The sequence below is a fragment of the Lolium perenne genome, chromosome 4, assembly GCF_019359855.2.
Source record: "Lolium perenne isolate Kyuss_39 chromosome 4, Kyuss_2.0, whole genome shotgun sequence".
Taxonomy (NCBI): Eukaryota; Viridiplantae; Streptophyta; class Magnoliopsida; order Poales; family Poaceae; genus Lolium; species Lolium perenne.
In genome coordinates, this window is record NC_067247.2 from 132043596 (window position 1) to 132064270 (window position 20675).

At 47.7% G+C, this 20675-nt stretch overlaps 1 protein-coding gene across 1 annotated transcript; it reads right to left on the reverse strand.

Moving 5' to 3' along the window:
• Positions 1 to 1829: 1829 nt before the first annotated feature.
• On the reverse strand, positions 1830 to 14031 carry LOC127293934 (probable beta-D-xylosidase 7). Its single transcript, XM_051323654.2, has 5 exons — positions 13548 to 14031; positions 5166 to 5447; positions 4907 to 5076; positions 4717 to 4814; positions 1830 to 3333 (listed from the first exon to the last, which is right to left on the reverse strand). The coding sequence occupies exons 1-5, from the start codon at positions 13965 to 13967 to the stop codon at positions 1976 to 1978; spliced, it is 2328 nt and encodes a 775-aa protein (XP_051179614.1). The 5' UTR covers positions 13968 to 14031; the 3' UTR covers positions 1830 to 1975.
• Between the last annotated feature and the right edge of the window lie 6644 nt (positions 14032 to 20675).

The window sequence follows — 20675 nt, forward strand, 5'->3', positions numbered from 1 at the left end:
GCGATCATACCAACACTAAGCACCAAATCCCATCAGAATTCTGAAGTCAAGCATCCTTTGGCAAGAGTATTATTAGGATGGGTGACCTCTTGGGAACTCCTAGCTACTGTTGCATCTCCTTTTCGTGTCACGCGGCGACAATCATGGTGAAGTTGGGGCGATAATTTTTGTTGTGGCCACTCCTGCTCTGCTTTAGGTAATGCTAAACCGTGGGTACGCATGGCAAAGTGAGATGGACATGGTAAAATCCGTGTGTTTGCAAGAGAATGAGCGGGAGGGGAAAGCAGTAGGAAAAGGGAGTGCAGAACATGTTGGATACGATTATACCTGCACTAAAGCACTAGATCCCATTAAACTTCGAAGTTAAGCATGTTTGGATGAGAGTAGTACTACAAGGGTGAGCTCCTTAATTTATAGTGTTGCATGCCTACTTTTTGCGTCACATGATGACAGTCATACTGAAGTCGGGACATTTTTTTTGCCAGTCGGGCTTGGTCTTTTGTAATGGTAAAACGACGGTGCGCATGGTAAAGTGGAGGATATGGTAGAATAGTTTTGGAGGAAAGAGAAGAAGCCGTAGGAGCAAGGCCGGGCCTAACGGGGGAGGGGCGGCCACCCCGGGCCCCCAAAACTGAGGGGGGCCCAGTCTAGGTATGTTCGAGCAGCAGAGGAATCTCCGAAGGTGCCATTAGCGAACTGCCGGAAGTTTTTCAAGTTCTCCACGAAGAAGAAATGCTAAACATAGGATCACGATACTTGGGCCTTTCTTTCTTATGTGAGTCTTTTCCTATAGTGAACTGGGCATCCGGGCTTTCGTCTGTTTGCGTTTGATGGTTAAGTTATGGTGGGCCACACCGGAGGATTAGGCTGGAATTCTCGTTTTATTTTCCAAGATGGAATTAGCGACCAATTGATGTATTAGCGTGTTTGCAGATGTAAAAAAAAAGAGTCTCAAAAAAGATGTAAAAAAATAGCGTGGGTTCATTTTTAAATGGTTGATGTTATGACCTATTATTAATTGACACTTGCTTGTTCTAGAACTTTTTTTTTAGTTTGATAGTTGATTGTTCTATATTTAATTAGTAGTGATGTATATTTTTCTAAATCCAACCTTGATCATAATAAATTAATTTGATGTCATAGGATTGGCTTCATGCTATCAGTTTAATCATACCAAAATTATAATAAGTCCTCCGTCTCCGGCTTGGCTCGCTGTAAAGTAAAAGCAATTTTGGTATGATCATTCTTGAGACTGAGACCGGCGATGTCAACTTCTCGAATAGCCAAGGAGATTGAGACCAAGTTCTTATGGCGACCCTTTTCCCAAAAATTCAAATTATTAGATACAAAAGGAAAAGAGAAACATTGAGTGGAATGAAAGAAACTAGTGTAGACTAATAAAGAAATTCATACAAATAGTTGCAGTCGAGCAGTATGCCGGATAAAGATGCGCGCTTAGATCTAGATTCAATCCACCGTAGGATTTTAAGGGCAATGCCCCTTGCTTGAGAGAAAAAGGATTTGAGGCATCTCAAGAAAATGATGCGCATAATTTTATTTTGTCCTTCATGGATTGTTCTGTCAAGAGAAACACCTCAATCGTAAAAAATAGAGTTAATTGAACTCAACTAATTAACCATGACTTGTAGTAAATTTGCATCCATAGATAATAGATGTTTCAAGGGGCCCCATTTTCTATTTTTTTGCCCGGGGCCCCCAAAACCTCAGGACCGGGTCTGCGTAGGGCGTAAGGGAACACACTGGCTGCGATTACACCAGCTTTTCCATCAGAACTCCAAACAAAGTTAAGCCTGCTTGCGTGACAAAGATGATAATAAACGTTCTTGTTGCATGAACAATGCTAATTTTAAGGCAATATAAAGAATTACCATAAGTTAAGCTTAAATTGTGTAACAAATCATAAGTATTGTCGTTGCATGGAGCTTTAACCCGTGCAGATCATATCAATTTACGCCTATAGACTGATCTCGCTCTCATCCTTGTCAACCATAAGGAAATGTGACTCTGTATCGATCACCTTCCTGCCGTCCTCTCCCGCCGTACTGAAGTGCTCGCATGGGCTGACATCAAACCTCAGGCTGGCCTTCTCACCGGCCTTGAGATGCTGGCTTCGGAACCCAACCAGCTGACTCACCGGACGCCCACCCGTGACGTTGGGCCACCGGAGGAACATTAGCACTGAGTGCTTTCCGTCCAGGGGGCCGTGGTTCTGCACCTCGACCATTGCTGGGAACTTGAGTTGTTCGCACCCGTCAACGCCAAGCTCCTCGACATCGTAGCTTGCGCCGCCTTTTGCAGTTGGCTTCACCGTCAGTCCGGAGAGTAGATTCGTGATTGGTGTTTGTTTGCTGGTTCCTGAGACTACTAGTCGGCGAGAGAAATGGGAGTAGCTAAGGCCATAACCGAACTTGTAGACGGTCTTGCCCTTGTAGAAGCGGTAGCTCCGGCCGGGGTAGCCGGTCGCCGGGTCGGCGCGCATCCGCATGTCCGTCATGGGCACCTTGGTGAACTCCTCAGGGTACCAGGTCACCGGCAGCCTGCCACTGGGGTTGTGGTCTCCGAAGAGGACGTTGGCGATAGCAAGCCCGCCGGCCTGACCAGGGTAGCCGGCCCAAAGGATTGCACCGATCTTCGGGTTTGATTTGGCGAATGTTACGTCAACCGGGCCGCCGGACAGGATCACCAGTATCACTGGCCGCTTCGCAGCGCTGGCGATGGCGGTTATGAGGCTCTGCTGCTTCCCGGGGAGGAGGAGGCTTGTCCTGTCGAGCCCTTCCTGCTCCTGCTTCTGGCTCAGCCCCATGAACAGGATCACGTAGTCCGACGAGCCCGCTATCCTGACCGCCTGGTCTGTCGCCGCAAAGTCGCACGCCGCCGAGCTGCACCCGGCGTGGAATCTGATGTCCTTCACGTACCGCTGCAATCCCTGGCGAGGCGTCGTGGTTTCGCACGGGGGGCCGAAGTAGTTGCCGTTGAGCGCAGCAGGATCGTCGGCGTTGGGACCAATGACGGCGACGGATTCGACCGCCAACCGGTCAAGGGGGAGGATGTTGGCGTCGTTCTTGAGTAGGACGATGCCATTCTGCGCCGCCTCGAGGGCGAGGTCCTTGTGTGCACGAGAGCACACGTCCTTGGCGCCAAGGCTCCCGTACAATGCGTTATTCCTGGGGTCACCGTCGAAGTGTCCGAGCCGCATCCTGACAGCGAAGAGGTTCTTGAGGGCCTTATCCACGTCCTGCTCCGTCATCTTTCCCCGCTGGAGCGCCGCCATGCCGTGCACCTGCGTGTAGTTCCCGCAGTTCAAGTCCAGCCCTGAAATTAAGTTGCAATTTTCGTTAGTATCTTTTTATCCAAACAAATTGGCATTGTGTAGTTCTAAACTGTACGTGTTTACTATTTCGCAAAAAAAAAAAAAACTGTACGTGTTTACTACATCTCAATAAGTACAAGTCTTAACAGAAATCTTTGGGGCGGTAAAAATTACAAGTACCTCCATTCCAAAAAAAAAAGTCTTATAGATTTTAATCAAAAATCAACATTTTTTAAGTTTAACGAGTTTTAGAAAAAATGTAAATGCAATAGTGAGTAAATACTCTAAATAAATATATTCTATGTTGGATTCTTTTATATTTCTTCGGTATTGTAGATGATGTTCATAATTTCATCTAAAAAATTGGTCAAATTAATATTTTAATTTTGACTAAATATAATAGGCCTTCAATTTGCTTGTTTTTGGAACGGAGTGCGACTAGTCCTTGCTAAGGGCATGTACAATCGTCCACCGCAGCCGTCTGTATCAAGTGCAACCTTTGATTTTGTTTGACGTGGAAGCGGTTGAAAGAGAAGAGAGAAGAATCTCGTTTGTACATCTTCAGACTGTCAGTACTCTGGAAAATCTCTAGCTATAGCCAGTCTTTTTCCTGTTGTATTCGTAGCTATTTGTAATTTGCAGTTTCTTCTGTCAAAGCGCCATAGATCTCAGCAGGAACGTAATCCTGAAATTATTTCAATTTCTTTGCCGTCGTCGGATCTGAACGAGGCCAAGCCGCTGCGTCGTCATCGTCCTCAGGGTCTCCTTCGCCATGGCATGGAGGCATCGGGACCGATCAGGAACTACAACACACGGATCATGCATGGAAGGGATATGACAACGGCCATGTGCACATCAGTGCTGCGTCGCCGCCAGCCAGGGCAAGGCCAACACAGACCAGCACTTTCTACTGCAGGACAGAGTCGCGTTCGTGATGTATGGATGGCAGCAGTGGCAGGATGGATCATAGTATCATACCGATGTGCCATGTTTTATATCGTTTTTTGATTGCAAATTTGTTTGGTGCAATTTCTTGTTCATGCAATTGACGGTTTCTTGTTCAGACACCTAAACAGAGAGCCTTGGTGTACAAACGTCTACATTAGAGTCTGCATCTGACGTGGAGATGTGGTACAGATGGTAGTTGTCTAGACTCTAGACCATTGTGCAGTAAGTAATGTGTTGCTTGAAATGCAATATCCATGTTATCAATGTAATAAGTAAGGTTTTTAGTTGCCAAATTGAGAACCTAGAGATACGTACAAGCCCTATAAACTGGGACGGAGGTAGTTGTTTATGAAAGTCAATCAATGAACAGGTTTTCGTGCTATCACTTATTACAATCCTAGTCTCAAAAAATGAAACAGGAAGTGAAGGATACATACCAGCCTTGAGCGCAGCAGCGACAGTATCCTCTGGCGTGGGGCTATAGCGTTGGGCATCACGCATTAGTGCAACCGCATCACAGTCAGAAGAGACGTACCTGCATAAGTGAAGGCACAACTCAATAATAAACCAACTTGAAGCCCAATTAAATTTTCTGTAGCACTATCTACATGACTATATCCTTCCTACCCATTTAATCCCCATTCTCCCTTGAAGGTTTTAGTGATGAGGTCAGAGTTGGCGCAGGCAGGGACGCCGTTGATGGTGGTGTAAGCGCACATGACGCACGTCGCCTTCCCTTCGACCACACAGCTCTTGAACGGAGGGTTGAACGTATCCTCCATGTCCTGGGGTGTTACCTGACCAAATGCCGATCGAAAGTCAGGCACGATCGATTAGATCATTGATCCTTCTTTTCTTTCTACAACGGCTGTTTCAATAGACTCACCTTTGCATTGAAGTTGTACCGTACAACGCCATTCCAGTTCTCTAGATCGTACGCCGAGGCATGCTTGCAGCACGCTGAAGTCTGCAGAGTCGTCGCCGAGGTGCCCTGCAAGCCTTTGACGAAAGCCACGGCATACTTACTGGCAGTGGTGGGGTCCTCGCCGGGGGTCTCCTGGCCACGGCCCCACCGGGGATCACGATAGATGTTCACGTTGGGAGACCAGATGGTGAGTCCCTCCGCCTGGCCGAGGTTGTACAACGCCCTGGCCTCCGTGCCGATCGCCTACATGACGAACAAGCAAGCATCAGTAATAATCATCATATGATAAGACAATTAATTTTTTTTAACACCCAGATTGTGTGGCCGGGAACTCGCCGTCGCAGGGTTCCATCGCCCGGCGACTGCCCAGTCGTCAGTCGCAGAGCCAGAGCGAGGTTGATTGGTCTGGAGATCGGCTGGTGCGATGTCCTCCTAGCGGCGGCGTGGCGTTGTCTCTGTATCGTGTAGGCTTGGCGAGACAGGTTAAGGACGGGGAGCACCGGCTCCTGTAGAAATACTCCTGATTTATAGCAAGATCTCTGAGTTTCAGTGTGATGTTCGTGCACCCACTATGAATTCCAGGAGCAAGATATCTGTGTTGTAACGGATTGAAGTTGGGGATATCATTTTGGTGCAAGTAGCCGGCCCGCTCCCGTGTCGCTCCCTAGGGCGATACCGCGCCGCCGCCTACAGCCCCCCCCCCCCCCTCGCCTGCTCCGCTAGTCGCCGCTGCCGCCGGCCCTTGCCGCGGTGGCAGCGGGCCCAGCCCCCGAAGGTGGACTGGGGTGGTGGACGCCGGAGATCTGCGCCATGGCTGCTAGGGCGGTGGTGGTGGCTCATCTGCATGCAGCGACCAGGGCGGCGCCCCTGGTCGGGGTGGTGGCGGAGACTCTCCTCCAGCGGCGCCTTGACCCGCGGTGAAGATCTGGGCCAGATTGGGTGGCGTTGGGGAAAACTCCAGATCTTGATCTGGGTGATTCCAGTGCTGCCTATCCGGTCTTCTTCGCTGCATGGTTGGGCCGGTCTGGTCGGGGTCGACCCTGCTTGGTCGTCGCCGTTCTCTTTGCTGTCTCATGGCCGCTGGTAGAGTGCGACCTCCGTGGCGGAGCAGGTTGCCGGCGGGCGATGGCGAGGGGGACCTGCCGTTCTGCCTAATAAAGGTGGCAGGCCTAGGGTTCTTCTCGCGCCAAGTGAAGATCGTTCGGAAGCTTCTTCCCACCGAGCTTGCTAGATTGTCGTGTTTCGGAAGGTCCTGCCGGTGAAATTCATTGTGCGATCAATGCCTGAAGATTGCTGGTTTGGGTGTTTTCGGTCGAGCGCACCCATGTTTTTTATCTGACCGTTTGGTTTCAGAGGGAGTGCTTCGAAGCTCTGCTGGCTGTTAATATCATGGAGCTTATTTTCTTTCCATGGTGCTGGCGGAGAAGGTCATGAAAGTCAAGATTGGTGGAAGCGCAATGGTGGTCGGATCTTGGTGGTGAGATGGAACTGGCTTGATATTCCAGACTTCACAGCAACGGAATGAAAGTGGGGGCAACAACACAGGTGAAGTTCAGAGTCCTACCTTTCAGGGTGAAAACCCAAGGTCTGGCCTTAACTGGTTGTGCCTGACAATGACCTTGTTGGAGGCATTGTTTTGAGAGCGGGGACTATCTTCAGGGTGAGAACCTAAGATCTTTGATCGGGCGACGACGGTGTTAGAACACTGTTCCCTTCTTGAAGGCGTCGTTTTTGGAGAGTCTGTACTTCAGGTGTTGTCTTGGCGGTGGATGTATTGCTGTTGTTAGGCCCGAGATACTGTAGCGGGACTTTTGTTTCTTAGTTTTCTTTTCTTTTTTTGGCTGTGTGCATCCGTAGTGCCATTAGCGTGGTGTGTTGTTGCAGAGGCTGGGTGTAATTGATATCTTTTGATATTAATATATTCCCTTTATCGAAAAAAATGATAAGACAATTTGGGCATTCGGCAACAGTATTGTTGCACATGCCAGACAATTTAGACTCTAGATAGTGAGGTACACAGGTCTACCAGCTGATGGGACCGATGCTTCCAAATACGAGAGGGCATTCAGTGCCCTGCTAAGTTGATCAGTTTTGCAGTACAAAAGTACCTACCAATTAAACGGGGGTTGTATAGTTTCTTTCAATTTTCAAATATAGGCCCGCTTCACACAGTGACGACTGAACAAGACGGGCACGTGTGGCGTGAATGCACCATCTGTATGATCATTTGGTAACTAGGACAATGATTGTGTAGCAAATGCCAAGTTAGTACATCTTCTTTTTCAGTCCCTTTTTTAGTACTCCTTCCGTCCCAAAATGTAAGGCGTCTAAGGATTGGTTAAAAGTCAATCCTTACAAACTTTGACCAAATAATTAGAGAAAAAAATATTTACATCTACAATATCAAATTGACATATTAAGAAAATATACTTTACGGTGAATCTATTGATAATGATTTAGTATTGTAAATATTTATATTTTTGTGTATAAACTTGCTCCAACTTTTAAAACATTGACTTTTAACTAATCCTTAGACGCTTTATAGTTTGGGACGGAAGGAGTATAGAGGTAATAATACTACGACACGCACTGCCATTTCTGAAGCACAACACCATTACCATTGTAAAGCCTTTCAAAATTTTAAATATCTTCAGAATAAAATGCAAGGAATTTCATCAAGAATTTATAAGTTAGGCGATGACGACATATACAATTAAACATCATAAACAACAAGACATTCGATAGATCTGTACTGAGATTTGGTAGTTGCATTTTATTGTCAATAAATATTGGAGCAGGCCCAAGGCAAGTCACGTTACCAGCATGGACACACAGTCTGTTCAAGATACGGAAGGAAGAGCCCTGCTATACACACGACGTTTTACATCCGAAAACTGTACGATCATATGTGGCAGTAATGCTTTACGTGTGGGTGTCTTGTCTCATCTGGATGACTCTCTGTGTGACTGTCTGTGTCCCGTTGCCTACCCAGAAATTCAAGTCAAGCCGACAAAATCATCTCCTTCCTCTCTATTGTTCCTTCACTGCGACCTTGAGTGTGGCACGTGAGCACAAGTGCTCAGCATTTGGAAAACACATTTTTGTGATTTTTAAAAATCTGAAATTAATCCCATACATGCATATAAACATTTCAAAGGTGCGGTGTAAATTTTGGATGAAAATTTGTTGTATTTTGAGCTATACGAAAAAGGCAAATTTCGGATAAAAATCTGAATTTTCCATCCCTATAAACTTGTTATTTTTTCCTTTGCTCAAAATACAACATAATTTCTACCAAAAAGTTGCATGAGTATTCGGAACATGTGTATGTATTCATTGAATAACATTTATGATTTTTTGAAACATACTCGTATAATTTTAAAAAATTACAAAAACAAGGAGCACTCGAACCCGGGTGCACCAAATCTGCTCTCCCTTGAGTGCACCTTTTATATCTCGTCGTCCTAGTCTGGTCGCGGCAAAAGCAGCACCGCAAGGGGCGCACCCGCCACCACCAACAACCATGCCGCCGGGCAAAGCCATAGCAGCGCCGACCGGAACCGGCGCCACCCCCAGCCCCCATCCTGAGGCCAAGATCCGCCCCGACGGGCTTGCCTGACGCACGGGAGGAGGATGGCGATAGGCGCGATGAGGCGCCGCCACGACTGCACGCCAAGCCGCTCGCGACAACGAGCGGAGCAGACACCGCTAGGACAGGGTCCCCCCCTTGGGCCTCGCAGCACATGGAGAAGAGGAGGTCTGCCGCCGTCGGCACTGCGCAGGCTTTGCCCGACGGCTCTCACTGGTGTTGATGAGGACATCCCTACTACACGCCAACATGTTTATTCTTATCGGAGAGACACCTCTAGTGAACTGTGGACCCCGGTCCATTCTTTTACATCGAATACAATCTACTGCAATACTCGTTCTACTGTTTTCTGCAAACATCATCATCCACACTATACATCTAATCCTTTGTTACAGCAAGCCGGTGAGATTGACAACCTCACTGTTACGTTGGGACAAAGTACTTTGGTTGTGTTGTGCAGGTTCCACGTTGGCGCCGGAATCCCTGGTGTTGCGTCGCACTACACTCCGCCGCCATCAACCTTCAACATGCTTCTTGGCTCCCAGGGGCGGAGACAGGGGGGGGCGAGCAGGGGCTAGACCCCCCCAATGGATCGCCCCCCTCAACATGTCGCAGTAGCTACTGGTACTAGTATACAGCATATGCGTGCTAATGGCCGGGCTAAACACATGATTAATTGTCCACGCTTGCTTAATTGCTTCCGTTCTAGTCCAGGCAACAGAAGCCCAGCAGCCCATCCCGTTATGGCGCTGTCTTCCCTAATCAAAAGTCAATCGACACTTTTGGGCTTAGCAGATCAATTGATTTCCTTGATCGATGTCATCAGCGCCCTCTACATACGCTACTAGCCGCCACTAGCCGCCGCCGCCGCTCGCCGCCTTACGACACTGCGCCGGCCAAAGGATCTGACATGGATACGGCTTGGCCGCCTCATCGCTCGCCGAGCATCTGCATTACTGCATAGTACGACTGGTGGTATGTCTCAGCCTCAAGGTACCTAATGTATCTGTATTACTATTAATATTTAATCCGTATATACCACTATTTGTTTCTTGTTAGATCGAATATATACTACCATCACTAGTTGATACACAAAAGCAAGAAAAGAATTGAAAGTACAATTTATTTTTCTCAAAAAAACTTGCTTAAAAAATGATGAGAAAGAGACCAACGTTTTGTCATACTACGTATTTCATATTTTGATTTTGACACTATATTTAAGATGTCATCCACCCTGTTACATTATTTTCTATGCCTTTCAACCCTGTAAAAAAAAAATCTTCGACGAGTCAGTAGTTGTCGTCTTGTTCGCCCCCCCTATTGTCAAATCCTGGCTCCGCCCCTGTTGGCTCCTACTGGTTCGATAAACCTTGGTTTCTTACTGAGGGAAAACTTCCTGCTGTACGCATCACACCTTCCTCTTGGGGTTCCCAACGGACGCGTGCTGTACGCGTATCAGGCGCCAACCGGATGCATCGTACCGGGGCCAAACCGGACGAAGTTTTGCGAACTTTCCGGTTGCCGCCGGGTTGACCGGATGCTTTAGACCACGTTTAAGATAAACCCTAGTTCTTAGTTGTTTGCTCTAGCAAAACTATTGAATCCCTACACCATATTGCTTGATATTGTGTAGATCCTGAAAAAGTCTTGTGTGATCTGCTATTCCATTGGGAATTAGACGGTTGCAACTTACCGCTTCGTGGTCGGCGGCTACGTGCACAAGTGTGTGGAGTTGTGAATATCTTGCAGGGTTGAGAGCTGTTGCATTGGCGGCAGGGACCAATCGAGAGATCTCGTTGCGTCATACAAGTTATCATCCACTACATCGTCGTGTTTCTCCGCTGACATCACCCCGTGATCATCATCACCACCGTTGCTTACTGAGAAGATCGGGCCACCCCTTATCAGGTGTCGACGGTGGGGGAGGAGGGGAGGCGACGGGTTGTGGTTAGGGAGGGAAGTGGCGCATGGACATCTCACAATAGCGATGTGAGCGAGGAGGGGCAACTACGCTCCACCGCCAGGACGAGGATGAGGATCCTTCGACAACCTGGGATTTGTGGCCTCCCTCACCGCAGACTGCCCTTCCTCCTCCACCGCCGACGTACCAACTCCCATGGCAGAAGCCGGAGTTCATCGACCTCGTCAACTACGAAGAGCGGTAGTCTGTACCTCGGTTTTAGCAGGCCTTGCTGGCCCTTTTTTATTTTCTAGAGCATTTTAATGTATTTTTACAAATATGTAAATTATGGTTTTTAAATGGGAAAATAGATTATGCGTCGGGCTGCTAGGACATCCCTAGACGTAAATGGATGCACGGTTGATTTCGACCATTTAGCCCGACGTAAGCAGATTTTCGCGTCCATTTTAGCGTCAGTTTCGTTGGAAATGCCCTGATGCTCAAGAAGCCAAGGAAGACTATTACGTTATTGCGGGTCCTGGTTTTGGCTGTGGCTGATGATTAATTAGTAGTGGTGGCGGACCCAATGAAAAAGTAGCACTCTGAGAAAGCATCATCGGATAGAGATCGTACAGAGATCGTCGTGTGTGGAGCAATTCCCCGGAAGGTATAGCATAGCCACAGGCGCCGGCAGACGAATGAACGTAGTGTTGTTGGTTATGCACAAAAGGCTAGCTGGACATATAGACCTACATGTGCGCTCATTGATTTTCCTACCGACCGATAGGTAGTGATCTGATGTATGAGGTCCCGCTATGCGTCATTCTCGGTTTCTTAACCAATCAAGTTATTGCACAATTTGCTAAGTAGCCTTCTCATGTAGTGCAGTTCGTGCATGTAACCTGGAGAAATGACTTAATTTCTCCCGTGCAAAATCACAATGTTTCACTGTAGACCAATATGTCTTATATTTCCAGAAATAATGAAACTTAATGATACTTGCCAGAATGAATCATGAAGCATGAAACAGTATAAAACAGTATGAATCCAACGGCAACCATATGCAAAGGACAATCGCCGCTCTTATATAATTTGAGCTGTTATGCATGGATGCTTTTAGTTTGATTTGACCCTTACATAGACCTTTATCCAAATTGCATTGTTATTAGAGGATCTATGCACTAGCCAACTATCTTAAAAGTCCGAAGGATAGAAAGAGGCTATCTATTATATTTATAATCAACACTTACCCTCACATGTAGGCTATTTTAGTCTTTAGCATGGATTCGTGGTAGGCCGCAAAATTATTTTTATTTACTTTTAATATAGACGCTGAATCTTTTTTCAATGTCTTGAACTTGACACCCCTTGGCTTTGATACAACATAGGAGTGATGCACTAATAGATTGGACGATGTTTAGGACTAGACAATCGCCCTTTCTTTTTTGATGATGGTTGATTTTTGTATCGACCCTCTCTGATCCATGAGATGTAAACACTAATTTCATAATAAAAGGTTGTGTGCGTCAACTGATGCAGTGGACGGGGCATTCGCCATTTCGAAAAAATAGGAGTGGTGCACTAACCAACTATCCCAGAATTCCAAACTAATGCAAAATTTATAGGCATCATATTTATATTCAACACACCACTTTGTAAGCAGGGTCTAGAACTTGAGACCGCAGGCCTATGTGAGCCGCAGTGCAAGCCGCATAATTTTTTTCCCTTAATACTATGTGACCAGGGTCTAGAACTTGAGACCGTTTTGCTATGATACCATATAGGATTGACACACTAGCCAACTATCCCAGAAGTCTGAACTAATGGAAAGGGACTAGGCACTATATTTATATATTTTTTTGAGAATCATTATATTTATATTCAAAGTTCATGTATAATTTCGTTTATTTTTAATTTTCTTCAATAGTTTCTACACCCTCCGATCCTAAATACTTATCCAAATTTAGACAAAATGTAGGTCATAATATGCCTAGATTCATTGAACATGTGAAATTTATTTAAAATGGGAGGAAGTACTACTTTTTTTTGTAGGACTCACTGAGGTATGCACTATATTATTGGAAATATTAGCGTTTCCAAGATTATGCCTTATCTAGCTAGTTTCACAAGAATTTTACAACTATTTTTGGAGTGGCTAACTTCTATGAGCTCAAGTGATGTGATCCCAATTTTGTACTATGTGAATTATTTTCCACAATTACAACCTTTCCTGAAACTACAAAATCATAATTGCAACATCACTTGAAATTAAACAATCTCAGTCGCAATCTCACTTGCAACAAAAAAAATCACATGTGAGTTGCAACTCATGGAGGCACGAATCAGAATTTAAATTCCGATGGTTCTTAAGTTGTATGAGCTTTAACTCTATCTCTTTTTTTGTGAAAAAGAGCTTTAACTTAATTGGTTTACGCTGCTTTTCCATACATAGCGCTACACACATTACCAAATATTATATTTGACACAGATACACACCAATACTTCATTTTCACAATGCGAAAGGTGGAGAAAATGAAGGAAGAAAATTTTACCTCTATTTTGGCCCTACAAATATTCACTTTATAAACTTATCATAATTGTTGAAAATTTATTCCCTTAACCACGTACATTATGCACCGAAGTCAACGAAACATCAAGGAGCAGATCGTAAGCTAAGTGGTTAAGCATACGACCATATATGTACGTGCAATTTCAAGTTAGTTAAGCGTACAGGACCGTATATGCATGGACAGTTTCAAAGCAGCTAAGCGTACGTGCATGCTACGTACCCGCCCAACGGTGCCAGTACGTGCAGAAATACTGTAGTAGATACGTGAAAAAATACGTTTCATACCTGCCCGATACGGTACCACAGGTCGTCGTCGAAGGAGGCGGCGGTGAGCAGCACCTGCGGGAAGCTGGTGATGCGGCTGACGACGCCGTCGAAGTGCATGCCGTGGCCCCAGAAAGAGACGCCGTGCAGCCCTTCCGACCACCACTTGTACGGCGGCACGCCTAGCCGCGGCACCCCGGCCGCCTCGTCGCCCAGCTGCGACACCTCCTCCGCCAGCGTTAGCCGCGCCACCAGGTCCGCCGCGCGCCGCTCCAGTGGCAGCCGCGAGTCGCAGAACGCGTACCCCTTCGTCGTCGCCCCCGGGCCGCATGAGAACGGCGGGTTGCCAGCGACCGCCGTTCGCAGCAAGGAAGGTATAGTCAACAGCATTATGACTAGAGCCATGCCAATGCCAACGTTGTGGGAGGAGAAGGCGCCCATGGCGAGTTTTAGAAGGACGATGTACAAACGTACATGAGGGAAGGGACGTGAGCATCCATGAGGTTAAGGGCGGTTCCTTAAATAGACGTTCCTGGCTAATGATGTTGCGCCACGTCCCTTGGCCTGACTATGTTGATGATAGTCGGGAAGTAGTTTCTTTTGATGCATTTCTAAGGATCAACGCCCTAGAGTTGAAGTTGTCGCCATTTCCCACCCTGCTTAGTTTCTTTACACAGCTCCTTTTTATTTGACACGGGTTGAAAAATTGGCTTCAACTTCTGTTCAAAAAATATTACTTAAAACCAACCTCCAACTCCAAATGTGAATCCAACAATTCCAGACTTTGTGAAAACCGTTTCGTTTCGATGCAACGGCGGTGGTGCAGGTTTCTTTCGATGCGATGAGGCGCCGTTGCCACATTCTTTTCACGCAAGCAGAGACGACGGTAGCATGTGAAGAGGGGCCACGCACACGTCCACAGTGTTATCCGGCCTTGGCTGCAGGTAGCCTCTCATGTCCTGAAATCCACTATAACCACCAGAGGATAAGAGTGCAGACAAGAGGAGACGCCAGAGGTTTCAATCAGTAGCATAGGATCTTTCCCGAGTGGACGATAGACTTTTAGGATTATATCCCTTTTCGATCATGCCTACGTCTTTTGAGGGAAATGATTCAGAGCACAGGCATAAAGGTCACCAGGAGTAAGGTTGCAGCATTCAGAGACCAGCTTAACTAACTAAGAAAGCGGGGTTGCACTCTGATGAACAGCGCCGTGCGTGTCACACGTATCAGCATCAACCGTTCTTCCACACCTGTAACGTCATATATAATCAGACACTACAGGAATCTGCAGAGGTGACGACGGCCACGGGCCCTCAGCGTAGCCTTAAAAGTCCGTCGGTGTATGCTACGCCGAAGACCACCGTCGGCGTAGCTTCTCGGACAAGATCCTCCTCGACAGAGCCACGTGTGCCGCAGATCGATTTAATCTTTCTCTAGACCGATCGATTTCTTCTATGATCTCCGCTAGCTTTGTTCTATGGATAGAATGATGATTAAGTTCAGTGGAGGGGCCGCAGAATCAACTTGAAGATGCCAATAATTGATTGCGCGGGCTAGTTCGTTAGGTGTCACTAACAACCGATTCATCCATTGAACTTGAAAATAAAACAGTACAGCAGTGCTACGGCATGGCATGCCTGCAGTTGCTTCCTTCGACAAAACGCATTCGGCGCTTTATATGTACTAACTAACTAACTAACTGGACAAAGCTACCGGAATGTGTTGGGAAAACACGGCGGACCACCACTAAGAGCATCTCCACCGGCGGTCCCAATAGCGTTTTGGGAGCCGGCGTGGTTTTTGGGCTCGCATCGGTGCGCCCCAAACGGTGTCGGCTAGTTTTCAAGCCCAATAGAATCGTCGGCATCCCCGTACCTGCCCCTTCGCGTAGGACGGTTTTCATGTGTGGGACGCCTTGTCAGCGAGAGAACACGACGGTTCGCATCGGCCGCGACGCGGGAAGGTTGGTCATCGGCGTTTAATGGTCTCCCGTGCGGAAACCGAGGCGGCCACGAGGGCAGCGACTGGTCACGCGGCGTCTAGTCGTCTACACCGTCGTAAATGCGGGTAGTTGCCACCGCTATATAGTACGTACGCTGTCCACTACCGCGGTGCTATCATCTCATCTCCACCACCGCTGCCGCTCCATTCTCTCATCTTGACCTCAAAAATGTCGCGCCGTCTGAAGATGACGTACTCCATGCTTGGTCTCAACGACCGCGCGCTGCCTCCACCACCACCGCAGCCGCAGCCCGACGCGGAGTATAGCTCTGACGACGACAAGGACCCACGGTTCGCGGCGTGGCACAAGGCCTACGTCGCAGACGCGGAAGCTGAGGAGGCGGAGGAGGCGGCGCGGTGGGGCGAGCAGCCACCGGCCCCCGCCGACCCAGAGCAGGCGGCGATCCTCGCGTCGTTGAACGTGCAATGCTTCCAAAGGTTGAAGGAGGAGGAGCGGGAGTTCGTCAACGACGCAAACCTCGAGCACGCCCTCGAGATCTCGCGCCAGCGAGTGGCCATGGAGGAGGCGGGACGCCTCCTCATGGAGGCGGAGCGACAGAAGCTCTACGAGCTCAACGCTCATCATCATTATGAGGCGTTTTCCCGCGAGCAAGCGAGGCGCGCCGAGAACAAGGCTTCTCGGCAAAGGCTGGAAGCGCGGGGACAGCGCTGCCGGCAAGCTCCTGCGACGCCGGCGCCATGCTCCACCGCCAGATGCGTGAAGCAAGGGACGAGAAGCGGGCACGGACGCAGGGGCAAAGGCGAAGAACGACGACGAGGCAGGCCCGTCGCGCGCCCCAACCGACGGCCATTATATAAGGGTGAAGTTTAAGTTTTATTTAGGTTTAAAGTTACTTTTGTATAAATTTTGTTTGAATTTCGTATAAATTTCGGTTCTTAAATGTCATTTTAAATATAAATTTCTATTGGGCTACACTATGGGGGCGCCGGCGTGGGAGCAGCATCCCCAAATAGAGGATGCTCTGCCGGCGCCCCCCATACGGCAGTGCCGGCGCCCCTGCCGGCGCCTATTTGGGGGACGCCGGTGGAGATGCTCTAAGGCTGTATGAGTTTCCATGTATACATGTCTAAAAAAGTTCGGGACCCTAGATATCGGGTGTACTAGACTGAAAATGGCCGAGGCTCTCCTGATATACGCTTTCTTAAAGCATCTCTAGCAAATCCCCTAACATTTATAGGAGGAAACCGCGCTGCAAAATAGAGGAGGATAAATTTCTCCTCTAAAGGGTGGCCGCTTGATCCGATCCCCTATATATAAAGGAGCAAAAACAATTTGACATGGTTTTGCAAATATCTCAAACATAGGAAGTTTAAACATGCATACATATTATCCAAAAAATGACATATTGATGAAGTTTGATCCAAAAGCACAACATACCATGTATATGTTGTGGACCCCACCACCACCTCAGCATCTTCTTCTTCAGGCACCACCACCTCGACGAGCTTAAACACCACTACCACCACTCTCTTCGGCCAAGATCTTCGCGTGAGTGATCTCCCATTATGCCCTAACTTTGTCATCCATTGAGCTAGGGTCCATGAACATGATGGTGCGGTCGGCATCCTCCCTATCATTCGCGAACTTCTCCGCCTCAAGTGCAAGCCTTTGCTCTTCTAGCATCTTCTTCTTGGCCATTCTTTCTTCATCTAGTGCTATCATTCTTTGCTCCACCGCCAACTTGGACCACCACTTCTAATCCTCAAGAGATTTGAGCTCCTTCCACCTTGCCTCCTTCTCCTCTTTGCGTTCAGCCTACAATGCCTTCTTGGTCTCAATGATAGCATTGAACTCATCTTTGTATGCGGCCGCACCTCCCCTCTTTTTCTTTTCCTTTGCTATCTCTCCACCTTCCGGCCTATCGTTGAGGTCTTCTTCTTCGTCATCATCATCGGCATCAATGGCCGTGGTGATTCTTGACCTCTTGGGTGTAGTGATCTCATAGTTTCTTCTTGGCCACCTCTCATTGCCCTCTAATTCCTTGTAGAAATGAAACAATGTAAAAGCTTTGTGTCCACCCTTATTGTTGTGATGCTTGTACACTTCTTCTTGCAATGGAGTATATTGGGTGATTGGCACACCACTTGGTGGTGAATTATTCACCGTCTCATAGGCGCCGGACCACCGATTGCAACAATCAAGTATTGCACCCCAACGATGACTAAGAGAGCCTTGGGCACGGTAGGACGATATCTTGACAACATTGAGGTAGTGCTCTTCAATTCTTTGCCAAAACTTGTCCTTGCATTGATTGGTGCCAACCGATGCATCAAGCGAAACGTTCATCCAAGCATGGCACAATGCAACATCTTTTTCTTCTTCACTATAGTTGTCGGATCTCTTGTTTGGCTTATTGCCCTTCTCTTTTGTCGCCGCCACCTTGGTCACCTGTTCTTCGGCTTCTTAATCCTCCGCGGCGTAGCTATCACCAACAGCCGAAGTTGAGCTCATCGAGGCCTTGGGTGTGTGAAGAATCCAATTGAGACATGAATTCGGCCACCCCAATCTTGGTGGCACTTGCTTGACTCTCGGTCATTTCGTCGAGCACGTCGCTAGCGGCCACTCGAGGACGGGCAGAACCAGCCGAGAGAGAAACAGTGGTCGTCCAGGAATCCTTGGCCTTGCGCATACGCATCGAGGTCGATGCTGATGTGACCTTCCTTTTCCTCTTCTCCGCCGCTGATTCAGTGACAGCTTGCATCGCCGCCGTTGGCTTCCCTGGCCGCATGCCTCTAAACACCGGCGCTAGAGGCGGCTTACCAACGGCCGTGGGCTTGCCGATGGCCTTTTTGGTTGCTCCCGCCGGCCGCACCGATCCGGTGTTGCCCAACCTCTTTTGGGGCATCAGCGGCGTCGCGGGGGTCGAATCGGGCGCCAATTTCGCCGCCCAAAAACTCCAGCGGGCATGCGGCGACGAGCTCCGGTGCCATTCCGGCCGCGTCGTGGGAGAAAGGTGTCGCCGCCGATGATGGGCGGCGGTTTTGAGCGGGAGTGGCGGCCGGTTGGGCGGGAGCTCAATTTTTGGGGAGGGGTTGCGGCTGGGAGGAAAGATGAGAGACGCACCTCGATTTTTACGGATCAATATCCTATCTTTACTCCTCTAACTATTTTTGGGCTTCGGCTAGAGTCAAATTCGGCCGTTAGCGGAGCATATTTCCTCCTCTAAGTCGTTTTTGTACTTGTGCTAGAGATGCTCTTACATGGAGCAGGTAACAAATAAGTTTTACCCAACATGGATGGTGAGTGACCATGTGCTTTGCATGTTTCTGTGTGTATGTGCTTTTGCGGCCATTGTGTGCATTCTTATTCTCCATTCTTGTATGGCCTATATGGAAACAGATACAACATGTCTTCTTATTCTCGTGTGAATGGTTATTTCAGATCTGTCCAAAGAGGAGGTCGGGAAGAGGACACGTACCTAATATCTACACCTCCGAGGCTCCGACTCCAGGCTATCACGACATCTTGTTTTCATTTGCTTGTTTTTTTTTTTTTTCATTATTAGTCAAACTGCTTTACAACTAGCTATTTTTACTTTGAGTATTTGCTTCACTTTTTCTTTATTTTATAGAGCATAAATTACAAGAGATTTTTTTTCTTTCCTCTTTATTTTTTGTGCTATATGCAGTGTCAAGATCCTTTTCAGTTATTTGTGATCCAGACAGACTTATCCATAAAGGAGGTGCATAAACGTTCAGAGCGCGCCATCTACACTTAGAGCACGCCATCAACAAAATGGGTAATTCACTGGTAGAAAAATGGCCTTCCGTCCAGCCCCATTAGTCGCCAAAATATAGGAACCGCGACTAATGGGGTCTTTAGTCGCGGTTCTGGTGGCGAACCGCGACTAAAGAGCTGGGCCCAGCGCGCTCGCTGGCCAGCTGGTGGACGGGATGGGCTTTAGTCGCGGTTGGCCAGGCCAACCGCGACTAAAGGTCCTCAGGCCTGGCCCGAAGGCCTTTAGTCGCGGTTGGCCAGGCCAACCGGGACTAAAGGCCCATCCCTATAAAAGGGCCTCAGCTCACAGCACTTAGCCATTTGGTGCCACTTCTCTTCACAAGCTTCACAAGGGGGTGTAGGTTTGCTTTTGGTTCCTCCTTATGCACACAAGGTGTTTGATAAAAATGCCCCAAGAGCATGAAACAAACATGATATGAAGTGTTGGAGCCACACTTGAGCTTCCTTAGTTATTTTTTCCTCCTCGATCGCGGTTAGCAACTTGAACCTTTCATGTGTCATTGATAAAATATGCATGTGTGTAGTTCAGTGTTTAATTTATATTGTTTGTAGCTAGTTAGTTTAACAAATGCATGATGGTTAATTATATATTTTATATTATAATAATGCAGATGAATCGGCAATGGATGTACGGTAACCGACTCTCCGGCGAGTTCACTACGGGTTTGAAAGATTTCCTCGTAGTGGCTAATGCGAACAAGCAGGGGGGTTTTGTTATCTGTCCATGTGTTAACTGTAAGAATCAGAAGGGTTACTCTTCCTCAAGAGATGTTCACATGCACCTGCTTCGGCACGGTTTCATGCCAAGCTATAATTGTTGGACCAAGCATGGAGAAAGAGGGGTTATAATGGAAGAAGATGAAGAAGGGGATGATTTCATCGATGAAAGCTATCTTGCTCATTTCGGTGATACTTTCATGGAGGATGCTGAAGGTGAAGGGGAAGGTGAAGGGGAAGCTGAAGAAGAGGCACGTGATGAGTCCGTTGATGATCTTGGTCGGAACATTGCTGATGCACGGAGACGCTGCGAAACTGAAAAGGAGAGGGAGAATTTGGATCGCATGTTAGAGGATCACAGAAAGGCGCTGTACCCCGGATGCGATGATGGTCTGAAAAAGCTGGGCTGCACACTGGATTTGCTGAAATGGAAGGCACATGCAGGTGTAGCTGACTCGGCATTTGAAAACTTGCTGAAAATGTTGAAGAATATGTTTCCAAAGAATAACGAGTTGCCCGCCAGTACGTACGAAGCAAAGAAGGTTGTCTGCCCTCTAGGTTTAGAGGTTCTGAAGATACATGCATGCATCAACGACTGCATCCTCTACCGCGGTGAATACGAGAATTTGAATGAATGCCCGGTATGCACTGCATTGCGTTATAAGATC

Excerpts from the sequence above, each read along its gene's own strand:
- LOC127293934 (XM_051323654.2), bottom strand. The coding sequence starts at position 13,967 with ATGGGCGCCTTCTCCTCCCACAACGTTGGCATTGGCATGGCTCTAGTC. Across the intron at positions 5,448-13,547 it reads TGTGGTACCGTATCGGGCAG|GCGATCGGCACGGAGGCCAG; the intron begins GTATGAAACGTA and ends TTCGTCATGTAG. Across the intron at positions 4,815-4,906 it reads GGAGAATGGGGATTAAATGG|GTACGTCTCTTCTGACTGTG; the intron begins GTAGGAAGGATA and ends TCACTTATGCAG.